Source organism: Anoplopoma fimbria, chromosome 1 (assembly GCF_027596085.1).
Source record: "Anoplopoma fimbria isolate UVic2021 breed Golden Eagle Sablefish chromosome 1, Afim_UVic_2022, whole genome shotgun sequence".
NCBI classification, from domain to species: Eukaryota; Metazoa; Chordata; class Actinopteri; order Perciformes; family Anoplopomatidae; genus Anoplopoma; species Anoplopoma fimbria.
The window spans coordinates 22,183,782-22,198,245 of record NC_072449.1 but is presented as its reverse complement, the minus strand read 5'-3'; the positions used below and the strand labels follow the sequence as shown (position 1 = coordinate 22,198,245).

Here is a 14,464-nt window from a genome sequence, read left to right as displayed (position 1 = left end):
CAGGCAGTGGCTGCTCTCGAGCGGGGCTGGCTGGAATCTCAATCAGGGACATGAGAGGGGAGAAAACAAAGTCCACATATCCCCCTCTGTTCCTCCATATTAATATAACACTGGATGAAGAGAGAGAATGGCTCATTATGTCGGGGGATCGTACACACCTGTGGAAGAATAGAATGATCACTCATTACGATGCTTTTTGTATTTGTCTTAATTGGAAGTAAATTACACATTAAGAGCATATGGAGATTGAATTTAATGAATTTCAGCAGCCCTATTTATCACTTATGAATAAGTTTTTTTTACCAGAGAGTGCTTGCATCCTGTCTGCTCACAACCTGACTGTTTTCTTCTCTTTTTCTCTCTTTGTCCTCGTCCTGCGCTGCTACAGGAGCTGCTGAAACCGTGACAGGTACTCTTTCTTTTTTTGCTACCTGCTGTTCATTTGGAAGTGCTTGCTTCCTTCTGTCTGTTGATTGGCTGTCCATAGCAGTCTGTTCATCCATGCATATTTACATGAATGGTTGGATATGTTGGTGTTTCATTTTCAGGAGAAGGAGAGAGCCACGTCTGCACTCACAATGCAGATCCACTCATCAAGTTCTTTAACAATGTCCATTCTCATTTACAGTTATCCATAAATGTAAGATATCTGTATATAATACATTATAGCAACATTTGGCTTGTACAGAAATTATTTGCCTTATCAGGAACATAAGTTGTTAGTTGTGTGGCCGTCTCCTCCTTTCTCTGAATGTCAAGCTGCAAACTAACTCTTGACCATAGGAGGTGAACTAACCCTTCAGCTAATTATCTTACTTTAATAAATAACATCCCCAAAACATGTGAGGTTGATGTGAATCATTGACAGCACTTCACTGGTTTTAGCTGGTATAAGCAGAGTCAAATTAGGTAAATAAAAAAGTTTAATTGCTGACAACACTTCTTGTCCAGGTGCTAGAGCAGGTCCAAAAACTAAAGTTTTCTCCATTACAAAGTGCAAAGAGCATCGGTCATTTCATTTACTTGAAAAAAAAGGCATAGCTTATAATATTTGTTGACTTTCTCAGGTTGAACAGCTTTATTTTCAAGTCATACAAAAATGGTCAAATTAGTGGGTATGAAATTTTTGAAACCTTCCCATGCAAAGCTTCGAGGAGAAATGGCATGGCACTAATTATACCCTGAGACAGAAGGTTTCTTACTTGTGAACATTCTTAAAACAGCATTTCATCATGAGGATCAAGGTTTAATGACTGAGCTGGATAAAGACATGCAGCGGTAAAAAGGAGGCATCAGAGGAGGATTGGGAGAAACTTTGATTGTTAATGACTGGCTATAGTCCTGGTTGTTCCTTGAAAGGACACGACTGCTGCAGACAGCCGTGACTCAAGGGAGAGGAATTGGGGGCTGGCTGTCCTGCTTTTTGCTACCCCTTTCATGTCTTTTGATGTGAAAACAAGAGAGAGAAGTTCAAAGAGGGAGCCAGCTTTATTCAAAGGTGCCTGTCTCCAAAACTTCTGTTTGAGGAGCCGGCCTGCTAATATTTCCTGATTTCGTCAACTTTTCTTAAAATTGGTCAGCGGGGTGGGGAGGGGGTTAGTTGCTCCACGGCTGATGAGGCGAGTCTCTATGCCAGACACTTGATGCCAGATTGTAGATCCCCTCAGAGAGTGCACAGACTTTTGAAGGTCTGTATTTCCCTCTGACTGTTTCATTCAGTATGTTGTGATGCGGGAACAGGAGGGCAGCCATGTGTAGAGATACAGGCACTTTACTCTTCCAGACAGCTGCTGGAATGAGTGTGAATTTATCAGCCAGTCATCTGAGCCATGCCTCTGCCCACTCCCCCTCCATCCCCACCCACCACCCAGAATTAATGACTGCCTCTCCTCATTTGCACCCAATCATGACCAGGATGCCGAGGCAATTGAAAATGTTTACTCCAATTGGAAAAACCCTCCATGTTCCACAAAGTGGCCTGTTTTCCCTTTGATGGGATTGCTAATCACAGCGACGTTATTTATGTGTGTTTTGAATTGGAGATGAGCCGAGGCTGGGATATTGGAGGGGGACCAACCTTGCTTGGGGCTGCTAAACCTTATGGAGAAATTATCTTTTGCATTCCCTTTCTCTCAGTCAAACAGATTGGGAGCAGAATAACCTTGCTTTAAGGCTGCTCTATGTTGCTGTTTTGACTGCCAAATATATATTACTTGTACAGCGATGAAATAAAATAGACATCAAAACACTTCACATTGCTTTCGCCTCATCTTCTTCAACACTTAGTACATGTGCAGAGAAGCTCCGGCACACTTGATATCATTTCAAACTTACACACTTCAGTTCTCAACATGAAGATGACTCGATGCCCATGATTATCACTCTTCATTTATCTATTTTGTTTTTTTTAAATGTAGCAAGGAAGCAATTAATCGCTTACTCTTCTCTTTTTGAACTAAAGTAGATCATCAAACTAAACCACACTTACTTCCATATTAGATGATTCACCACCCTAAGATTTAAGTCCAATGCCAATGTAAGAAATATTGTGCCCCATGTGAGTCAAAGCAGAACATAAAGGTGGTTTATGTCACTTTGACAGACGTGCAATTCATGTTTCCCCTAACCTTTACCATATCTTAAATAAAAGGTTAGAAAAATGCACAAAATGTCAAATGTAAATATGTAGCTAGAGTACGCTGACTAGACGTCCTGATTGGTCCAGGATTGTCCAGGTTTCAAGCTGGCAAATATGCAACCCTAACCTGGAGTAGAGCCGGTAAAGGGTTAACTTAGTTTATGAAACAGCTAGCCTTTTTTCAGATTTATTCAGTTTCAACAAAAATGAAGTATACAAAAGTTGAGGGCATTCTTATTGGCTGCTCAACCAATGCAGATGCACGTCATACGCGTCCTGTCAGACAGTGAAATCGTGATTTAACGGTCTGATTTAAAAAAAAAAATGCTATTCCAGCATTAAAACATCTGCTTACACTGCACAGTGACACAAAAAAAGAAGACTTATGAAAAGAGTCTAAAAGAGAGTCTAACAATGACAAAACACATGTGAGAAGTGTGAAAAATTGTTATTGAGTCTTCTGCTAAACATAGCCAAAGGCTCACAGCTGCTGCTATGTTGCTAGCTTGAGCCCCGAATCAGAGTATGTTATCTTAAAGAGCTTTATTGGCTCATAAGTTTACAAAAACACACAAGCGTAAATCTAACAGAATTAATGCTATATATCGGCATCACAATCACAACTGGGATCATGTTTGAAATGACTGACAAGTACTTGTACAGGTTACTATATGAAGCTTGTGCAAATGCCCATCGTCATCTGGTGGGAGGGGCTTAGGACAGAAAAGGGGCGGTGAGGGCTGTAACTTTTTCTTTATATTCTTCCGCTTTTATTTTACCTTTTCCAAAAAACGTCCTACTCCATCTTTAAACAGACTGTAGATGCCATGCACAGAGAGGGCAAGAACAGAACATTGACATTGGATGTATATTGGGGTTTTGCTGAATCATTTATGTTCTTGTTAGGCAACAGTTTTTCATTTGACATTAACCTAATCGATCTGAGTAGTTCCAATTACAAGTCAACATAAATAAACAGTTTGAGGGGGAATTTAAGACTATCCAGAAGAGGCAAGGTAAGATAAAGGGCCTTATATGTGTGTTATATTATCCAAATGTTATTTAGGAAATGATATGCACCACCCCTGGTCCATTTCAACATTGCTTATATAGAAAATGGGAAAAAGAGCTTGAGAACGCCTGCATTTATTTATATGCTCCCTCATCCATACACGTGTTCACTGTTGGCCTCTCTGCCCTTAGATACTGTTAGGAAGTATTCACTTGTCTACGATAAACACTGAACTAGAATCAGAAAAGATTTATTTTGGTTCATGTCTGTGAACAGTTTCACTGTTTAACATTAGTTTATGTCAATGCCCTTTAGCAAGTAGTAAATATATGCAATGTGTACTTTTTGGACATAATCTGTGTCTGTTTTTACCCATTACCTTCCTTATATCCTGAGCCTGATCCCTGGCAGCACAGCGGAATGAAATGGGTAGTTCATTGCATTAGACAGGTCTGAGGAGCTTTTTCTCCACAGGAGGTTAATTTCTTATTGCTTGCCGCATTCACAGAGTTCATTTTGAATCATGTTAGTTTGGCTGTCTATTCCCATTATCACTATCTGAAAATGCAGGTGTTTTTTCTCCCCCACTTTGTAAATGTCAGAATGGAATAGAGGTGTCAGACAACTTGGGCATGCAAATGTGCTTCTGATGTTTCCTCGGGGCTGTGGCTGGGAGTGTTACTCCGCTGGTTTGAATCTGAGACATTAAAACGTATTCACCGTTCTCCTTACGCTTTTTTTGGCTCCTGCCAGATAAATATAGCACAAGGTGACTTCTCATTCCCTTCCTCATTCCTTCCTTTGAAAGTCTGGGGGAAACATAGCCAGGCTTTTTGTGTGGGGATTTGGTGTGAGGTGTAAGATACGATGACAAGGTCCAGGTCTTGTCTGTGTAGCAACAATGCCAATATACTGAGAGAGTGACTCAGATGTTTACAGCACTTTTATTCCTAAAGATACAGAGCAGCTGAGCACACGGAGCGCACATTGGTCGCATGGAAGCTCAGATGGAGGGCTCTGATAAAGCTCAACCATAAACAGCATCCAGCCCGGCTCATCTTTCTCTTCTCTCTGTTTAACTCCCCCTCTCTTCCTCCACCCGGCCCGTATCTACTTCTTGCCATTTTCTTACACTCTTTCTTTGTCTCTTTTTTCTTCCTACCCTCTCCTATCTCCCTACCTTCGTGGGCAGCAGAGCTTACAGCCCATCTGGCACTGACTCACGGGGCCCACTCTGAGCTTGGGGAGATCAATAGTGACAAACATTGCACATGGCTCTTATATTAAAAGGATTAGGTATGGCTGCAACCAAACAAGCTACGCGGCCTATTCACGCATCTTTACACTGTGAATGTGTTTACATGCAGTCCCTGTTGTAACAAATATAAATATTTGATAGGCTGTAAATATCCAGACAAATACTTGCCTCCCATCTGGTATAAAATTTTTCCCATCTGTATTTTTGTCTGTGTTTTGAAGTCGAAGGTCAGAACCTGGCGACTGACAACGTGTCGGTGATCGAGGGGGAAATGGCCACCATCAGCTGCAGAGTGAAAGACAACGACGGCTCCGTCATCCAGCTGCTCAATCCCAACAGACAGACCATCTACTTCAAAGATGTTAGACGTAAGTGCCGGTGCCTCAAACACAATTTCAACCATGTCTCTTGTGAAGCACGCATGCAATATGCAAACACATTGGGATTACTCAAAAAGAAAAGGGTTTGCCTCTAATTCTAATATTTATTTATAACACCAAGAATACTTCCATCATGAAATCCTGTTTTTAATCAAAGTCCTGTTTTTCGTAGTAGAGGAAGAAGTTCCTATCAGTTCTATGATAATCAATTTCAGTAATGGTATTGAGACACAAAGAAGTGGAATGTGAATGAGTGAGACTTTGGAATGATAGTGAAAGTTCACGTTATTGCCCAAAATGTATGTTGTGATGTCCATTTGGTCTTAAAAAGCCACTGATCATTAAAAGTTAATGCATTAGGGCTGTCACTTTTTTCAATAACCATGTGCAAATTTATTCAAAGTAACACGGAATTAATTCGTTCACATTAATTTGCTTCTTCCTGAAGTAACTTGCTGTCTTAAGAGTGAAAAAATAAGACAGTTGAAATTCACAAAATGTTTCTGCTCTTTTATGCATGCATACTCTAAACAGCAACAATTATAAATGGGCTTTCTTGCTGAAGTTATTCGAGCTTTACTTACTAAATCATGGACAAAACCTTCAACACAACTAAGCCAAATCATTAAAATTGTTTAAACAGAATCCAAACTTAAACTTCAACATTTCAAGCTGAATATAACACCTGACTGCATTAGCTCTTAAAAATCAAATTTTTGGCTGAAGAGCATTCTCCTCACATCCTTGTATTCACAACATCTAGTCTCAATTCCAGACATTGTGCTAATTTCTCTATATTTGTGTAGTTTGAGAATGTGTTTCACAGCATTTTTTATTTCCGAAGAGGTGTGTGTTCATGTGTCAGTTTCACATTTCAGGTCATCCCATACTTAAGGGATCTCTCTGCTTTTGACATTTACAGTTCAGGTATCAGATATCACGATGAGATCAGCTCAAGCTTTAGGTTAAACGTGATTCCATCTGTCCTTGAGTTTTTGGCTCTTTTACACAAGTCATTACGCTCAGAATGTGGTAAGATTAATATGAGATAATACACAGTGCTACCATAATGAGAATACTTCAGTGTCCTTGTCACTGTTCGATTTTACGATAATCTCTTAGATTACGATATTGAACATTATGATTATGCATGAGCATATGGGTTACTCCCAACAAGTTTCTGTATCTGCTTTTTTTACTTGTCTGTATCTGGGATCTGAGCCAAGATTCAAGGTGAACGAGAAACACCCTTCATTTCAGTCTATATTGCATCCCAGCTGTTATTTCACAAGTCTAGGTGGCGAGAAGTGTGTTCCATTTCCTCTCGCGCATAGAGCATCAGGGGAGTTTGAGTACACGTCTTTGTCATATATGTACAAAATACCCACAGATACCTTAAAATGACAGAAAAAAGCATATAAAGCATAGGTCATGTCATGCTCTACATTCTAGAAATATTTATACTGATACCATGGAGTAGATGGAAACTGGTCAGTTCAGAAAAGCAACAATGAATAATTGGCTCTTATATCCTGGCAACAATCAATATTACCTCTGTACTGTTAAGGAAAGCGCTCCACGAGGTTAAGACAACCTTTTCCAATTTGCTCTTTACTTAAGCTGCTCCTGTAAACATATAATTTTCTCTGTCTAAGTCAATGCAGTTCCATTGACAATTGCAAAACACAAAAGGTTTGTTTGCAATTAGATCGGAAAATATGTCAGATTTCTGACAGGCGGCTAACGTGTTATTGGGCCGCCGCTGTGTGTTTGTGTTCCTCGTAATGGGGTCTAGTGAACCCCATGGCAGCGCTATTCTAGACTTTGTTCCTGAAGGACTGCAAGCTCTTTGGGGACCCCCCTCAGCCAGTGGCATTGTTACCTGTCAACGGGGCCGCTCGACACAGTGGCAGATCTTTGTATACAGGGAAGTAAACAGCAGCGACATAGAGACACACCAGGAGCTACAAGAACAGCAGCTACAAGTGAAGCGGCAGCCACAGAAACGGAAACCTACACACAAACAGCATACAAAATGATAACAGCTTTACAGTCCCACTGAAGGCCACATTAACAAATATATATTGCAGCAAATAAAGATGAATTGTGTCATAGGTATAGAGGCTGAGCGAGTGTTGCTGGAATGAGGTATTTATTCTGCTAGATATATGCGAAATGACGTGCAATTTGGCAGAGTTGTCATTTGAAATGGAAGAAATGAGCTTTTATCAGTGATGGTGGACCTCAATGGATGGTGATGCAAGATCACACCATTATTCATTCACTGCATCTTTCCAAAGGAGTCGTCTGGCTTTGTATTGCAAAGGTTTAATGTTTAAAAGTGATACACTGCAAAAATACTTCTAATATTTTAAAGACCAAATTATCAGCCAAGAAAACGATCAGTAAATTAATCTCTGATGAAAATATAGTAGCCCCCTAGTATGTATATATTTATATTGGTAGAAATATGCCTAAACACTGATAAATACTACATGAGGTGCCCCCTCCGCGCTTTTATGTAAACAGTCAGCCGGTTATGAAACTGCCTCGTATAAACTTCATTGAGCGTCGCCAAATTGAAGGGTTTCCCTCCCTAGCAGGTGCTTCGGCTCTCAAAGTGCATCAGTGTCATTGTTTCCCTTTGAGGAGAGACTTCCAAAGAGCTCTCAAATTATATTGGGGGATGAGGTTTCATGTTGACACTGCCCTGAGACCTTGGGTAATGATCACGATGCTAAGTGTAAAGCCTGAAGGGAATAACAAACTCCCTTGCTTTTAACGGGGGCTGAATAGAGTTCGTTAAGTCGACAGATGCGGAGAGGACTTGATAAAGGAGGCAGGTCAAAAAACATCAAAAGGGCTCCCAATCAAATCAACCAAAGCTGATGTTTAAGAGCGCTGCTTAGGGATGAGGGCTGACCCAAATGAAGAGCAGAGTAAAAACTCTGAGAGAGACGGCTAACCTAGTTTGACGACATTAAAAGAAAATTCAGCCAATCTTACTGGCATTAGTATAAAGATTCACAGCTACTTCTGATTTGGAGTTTCAGGCATCCGAGCCTCTCTACCTCTGCACTGTGATTTAATTCATTATGTATGTTTGAATGGCTCTCCCTTTTTCCGGAATATGTGAGTTTGACGCATCCATCCATGACCAGCAGCAGCCCATTTTTAAGAGTTCCTAGCTTGTTAGGAGTCCTCATGAGCACTCTTCATACTTTCCTGTCTGTGCCAGTGCTCCGTGGACTGTAAAGTTACTTTATAAATCAACTTGTATGAATCATTTTGAAACTCACTTTTCTTTTACTCAATTAAGGAGAAAGCCCACAAAGGGCAGCACTCATCCCGTTCTCCCCCCTCCTGCTCTCTCTCATTTTCTCCTTGCGTCTCCTTTGTCTTCCTCCGTCCCCTTCTACCTTCCCCTCATTCTTTCTTTCTCACCCCATGTCTCGAGTTTGTGTCCCTGTTCCCTGTATCCTCACTGTCTCTGTCTCACATGTATCCCCACAGCTCTGAAGGACAGCCGGTTCCAGCTGGTGAATTTCTCTGACAACGAGCTGCGGGTGTCTCTGTCCAATGTGTCACTCTCCGATGAGGGACGCTATGTGTGCCAGCTCTACACAGATCCTCCTCAGGAAGCCTACGCAGACATCACTGTCCTGGGTAGGTGTGAGGGTGCATGTGTGAACCGCACACACACACACACACACACATCACACCATGACCTCGCACACACTTTCATTGTATCTCGCTCGCTTTCTGGTTGGTGAATATGAAATAATAGTAATCTTTGATCCTGTTATCTTTAGAAACTGAAACAAAATGTCAGCCAATTAGGCTCTCGCGGTGCTCAACAGCATAACGGAAAAGGAGCAGATGCTGAAACTGATGGCTCAGACCACGTTGGCTTTGGCAGCTGTGACTCTGTGAATCCCGGTGAATGTTGACTTGGCTGCTCCGAACGATTCCCTATTGAGAGTCAGCTGTGCCACACTTTGATGCTTTGGAGTGAAATGACTCCAGTTAAGCTTTATTATACATGCAGACATCCTGGGGGATTGAAAGGAATTAAAAGCACTTTAAAGTAATTACTCTAGTTGTACAATTGAAGCCTAGCTCCAGTATTTTATGAACCAAGGGTTGAAGAGTCCTTGAAATGAACACCCTGCTGACTTTTTGCTTTCAAGTAACTGGAGTTCAGCAAGATTTTGCGTTGACTTATGCAAAGAAGCACTGTGCCTTATCCTATTCTGTGTACATTTTACGCCCATAGGATCACATGTACTTGCATAACTTTGCGAAGAATGTCGAGTAATGCTTTACAATAATGTTTGAAATGAAACACATGCTTAAGTGATGCACAACTGATGCAAAGCTAATGTACACTGTTTTTTGTCAGTGAATAAATGCTACAACTCTGTAAGTCTTGTATGCCAACTCCTGGTTAAAGGGGAGAGGGTTAGCCCTGAAGCTAGCGACAACAATGGGCCAGTCTCACTTAAGGTGGTCGGACCTTTAAGGTGGACCAGCTGTTCTAAACTTAAGTGACAAGGCCCGCCTCTGAGTTTTGCTTTTTTTTTCTATTTGTAATATTTAATTTTACCTGACACAATCGACACAATTTATATTGTTGGTTAAATGGTTAATTATTAACATCCCTACTGAAAACTCTGCTCTGTGTGGATCACCTATAGATAAGTAACTATGAGTTTATGTGATTAGCGGTCTGTCGCTTCACCACTTTGAAATATTTCAACAACCGTTTGATGGATTTCCATGAAATTTTCATTGAGATTTTATCAGATGATGAATCACCTGCCTTTTTTCTAGTGCCATGAACAGGTTGACATTTATGGTTTTGAGCGAAATGTCTTGATAACTATTGCCATGAAATTTGGTGCAGATATTCATGTCCCCATCAGGATGAATTATAATGATTTAGTTGATCCCCTGACTTTGCATCTAGTTCCATCAGGTCAACATCTTTGTGCAATACTTTAATTTATTAACAAATATCTGCAAAACTAATGACATTCCAATCAACCTTAACTTTGCTTTGTGCATACACACACGCTAAACTAAGACGGGGACCATGGTGAACTTTCTACCACCTTAAAGAGTAACTTCTAAATCCAACTAAATGTTAAATGTGGTCACTTTATTATAGTATGAAATGTTCCTGGTCCTATTGATAATGACACTTGAAGACCTACGCATCTGAAAGAAGAACTTTGCCTATTCTCATGGAAACATGAAGTCGCTTTTCATCAAACTAGTAGTCTGATGCAAACATCTACATGGTGTTGCATGAGCCAGCGGTCCTTGTTTATGCCTCATTTACCAGCTTATTTTTTCCAACAACTCTAGCTTCAACAACATCCACCAGGTGCTGTTGTCAAGTCTGGGGAAAATGAAGTGTTACAGTTAACAGAAGGGCCACATGCCTACCCAATACATTTTCTATTTAGTATAAATAAGACACATGAGGTGTTTACCATCATTTCGCACATTAGATCACCATTTGTTACAATATAACTGGACTTATGTCCCCTCAAGTGAAGTCCTGTTGTGATACTAATTTGAAAGTAATTACTTATTGCAAATTACCTCGTGATGTACGAAGTAACTGTTGGTTAACATTCATTAATGATGATCTAGAAAATGTGAATTATTGACACAAACATACAGAAATATGATCTTTTCTAAATTGTGAGAAACACAAATTCACCCGTTACTCAAACATGTGTCTTGCTTCCATATTATAGAGTGTTACCAAATATTGTGTGTGTACAAATGTTGTCGCGCCGGTGTGTTTCTGACTGTTTCCCGTCGGTCAGTCCCGCCAGGCAACCCAATCATCGAGAGCCGCGAGGAGGTGGTCAGCGAGGGGAACGAGACGGAGCTCACCTGCACAGCCATGGGCAGCAAGCCAGCTGCCTCCATCAGATGGATGAAAGGGGAGGAAGAACTGACAGGTCAGTAGAATAACAGCCTCCCCCAGTTTGCTTCACACGCTCCAGGCCTGTCCACTTCCCTACACGTCCCAGTCTCTGGAGGGGCTTCCTCTGCGAATAAAAACGTAGTTCTCCTCTAAACCATTAATTTATGTTGTACTGATTATGTTACTGGCATGTATAGGGGGTACCACAGGAAATAATCATGCCTGGCATATACTGCTTTCTCTCTCTTTTTTTTTTGACCATGTGTAAAATGGTCAATATACGTGGGCTGCTTGCTCAGCTACAGAATTAAATTATCAAACTATGAATGCAAAACTACAAAGACTGCTAACCAGTGTCATGTATTGTTACACATACATTTGAGGAACGTTTATCTTAAACAGCAATTATTTTTAATAATTTTAATATAATACCAGGGATGCTTGCCTGGATTTAAAATTGCTTGGATATTTACTGTGAACATTAAGCTACACTTCAACTGTTGATTGAATTCTATATTTTCTTAAGACAACCCTGAATCTCTTCTATTGACTTTAAACCTGGTAAAGATGATTATGAAGTCATATCTACACATTTCATCTTGATTCAAGTGCCTGCGGTCGGCTGTGGTCTGTTGCAGAGAGGGGTATATAATCTGGGGTGGTGAAAAATCCTCATTACCTCTCAGTTATGATTAGGGGGTCATCAATAATTCATTACATACTTATTGTACAGCGATGACGGATATTCATTTTAGTCATATAGTAGTTACACAGAGTGGATATCTCTGGGCTTGTTGTCAAATTATGTATGTATTAGAATGGAGAGGATTCATTTGGCTTGTTGAGAGATGAAATATTTAGACAAGAGCGAATCTGAAGCTAAATGCCATCTGTGCCTCCAGTGTTCTCTACAGGAGTCAAAGTCAATTTCTGTTTATGAGTTGTCTAGTGTTGTGTAGGGGGAGGGACAGACAACAGGATGGTTAGATCAGCGAAATGCCACTGACATGCTGAGCGGGGCTAATCCATAGTGGCAGTGGATTCATAAAGAGAGCTTGAGAGTCACGTCCTCCTGTATCCCACAAAACAGAAATCACTACTCATTATGGACGTGTTAAACATTTCATTAGCTGGAGCACGCATTGAGATTAAAAAACACATCACACTGGTTTTAAAGAATCCCTGTGATCATGTTAGTCTTGCGTCTGTGTGCAGACAAAGCAGCTGTAATGGCAAGACAGAAATCTGCTGGCTGCATTTAAACACCCTTTCAAATTGGCCGAATTGGTTATGCAACCATTTATCATGCTGGCAGGTAGGGAACTGATGGGCTTCGGCCTGAGAGAGAGTCGAGGCACAAGGTGGCAAAACGCTTGTTAGCATAAATGACAGCTGCAATGTTATTTAAATGTAGTGGAGCCCGGTGCTCGGCTGCTACTGCTGCTCAAGTACAGGAGGAGATTTGTTAAAATATGTATGTGATGTTGTGAAACTGCAAGAGTAGATTTAATCAGAATTTAGAAAATTTAGTAGACCTTCTATTTTTTAAAATTCAATTCAAGCTTACTTGGAAGAAAACAGATTGAAAATTCATGCTTTACACATTTCCTTTAAAAAATGCACACAACCATTACTGCTGCCTTTTCAAGTTTAGCTTTGAGTGATTTTGGATCATGGCAGAATAAATACATAACATTATATATATTATATATAGGGAATCTCTAAGCAGATGAAAAAGAAAGCTACATATTCTAATCTCAAGGCTCACTTACTCACTGTTTCCTTCCTTTCCGTCAGTATCCCACACTCTTCTTCAGTGAATAAAACTCACATACGATCAAGTTACTTTTTAAGTGAATATGGCTCTAGGGTGTTGCCAGATTATGGAAAATCCTCCTCAAGCATGACACACTTTTGCTTTAATTTATCAAAAATTTCCACAACCTGGTAACTCCATATGTGTTCTAATTAATGCATAATTTATAACTTATTTGTAAACAATAAGTAAATTATTTATTAACTTCTCAAAAAGCCATAGCGTATAAACCCTCATGGTACCGTATCATTCATATAAAATATCACAAATTTAAGACACATAATTAAATTGTCTAATTGCACAATTGTTGTCCCATACTGATGTAGTGACTGGAGCGAGTTAGCATCTATATCATCTTAATGTCTAAACTAGTTTCAAACAGCTTGATCAGCGGCTGCGTGTCAGTGTGTTGGCAGGCAGAAAGACTCGGGTTAGAAACTGACTGAAAGAAAATGTCACCCTGAGAAGAGGCTACGCTTGATTGCGCTGGGACTGATCAGTGGTTGATGCTCACAAGAGCGTTTGATTTGACATCTCTGCTGCAACACTCAAATCTCCTCTGCATTCAGATTCGAGTCCTTCCACGACCTGATCCGCGGTTGTTTTCCTCATCAGGGCTTGGATGACACTGATAATTGACAAGCGTTGGTTGGCCTGTACAATGATAATGGCTGTATGAGTCTGATCTTCAAAACATGATTCAGGACTTTCAGAAGTTCTTGGAAACTGTTTTCCATATTCAAATTGTTTAGATATCATGACGAAAAATAATTGATATTAGAAGTCAAATTAAGGACTCTTTTCCATGACAGCGCCCCAGCGCAAGCAAAGCTATTTTTCTCACCTTGAAATGTGTTTTGCCCATCCCTTTGATATTTTTCATAGTGCAGAAGTCAAATGAAAGGCACAACATCATGAGACTGTACTGCCTTGTCATGCAGACAAGTTAGTACAAGGCAGATGGGTGGTTAGAAATGTCTCTTTGTGATTGCTCTTTTTTTTTTGTTGCACAAAATCAGCAGTGATTTTAGTGTTGACCATCGAGGGGACTGCAGTCATGACATGTCACATTAAACGTAACTCCACAACATAAATTAAACTTTGAAGTAACTCTTCTGCCCTTAGACTCTGCAGCGAGCTAAACACACTCACAGTAAAGGTTGACAGTGGATTATCTTTGTATTTTTTGGGGGGAAACTTCGAAAACAGTATTGGACAACAATGATTATAGTGATTACAAATCAGAAAATGATTAAATTCCATGAACAAGAGATAAAACAAAGTAATTGCAAAATTATTTAAAGAAGCTGGATTCACAAAGATATAGACTAGAAGTTTGGTAAAACATCCAATAATCGTAATCTACACAGATCATCAGATCCGGTACTGACTGGCTTCATGAATACAAGCCAAGGA

General features: G+C 40.2%; 1 protein-coding gene across 1 annotated transcript in view; it reads left to right on the top strand.

Moving 5' to 3' along the window:
* cadm1b (cell adhesion molecule 1b) overlaps nucleotides 1–14,464 on the top strand; it is a 126,471-nt gene that overhangs the window by 87,737 nt on the left and 24,270 nt on the right. Inside the window, exons 2-5 of the mRNA XM_054600897.1 lie at nucleotides 389–409; nucleotides 5,130–5,276; nucleotides 8,802–8,954; nucleotides 11,129–11,266. Of these exons, the coding sequence (XP_054456872.1) occupies nucleotides 389–409; nucleotides 5,130–5,276; nucleotides 8,802–8,954; nucleotides 11,129–11,266 (459 nt within the window). The remainder of the gene's footprint in view (nucleotides 1–388; nucleotides 410–5,129; nucleotides 5,277–8,801; nucleotides 8,955–11,128; nucleotides 11,267–14,464) is intronic.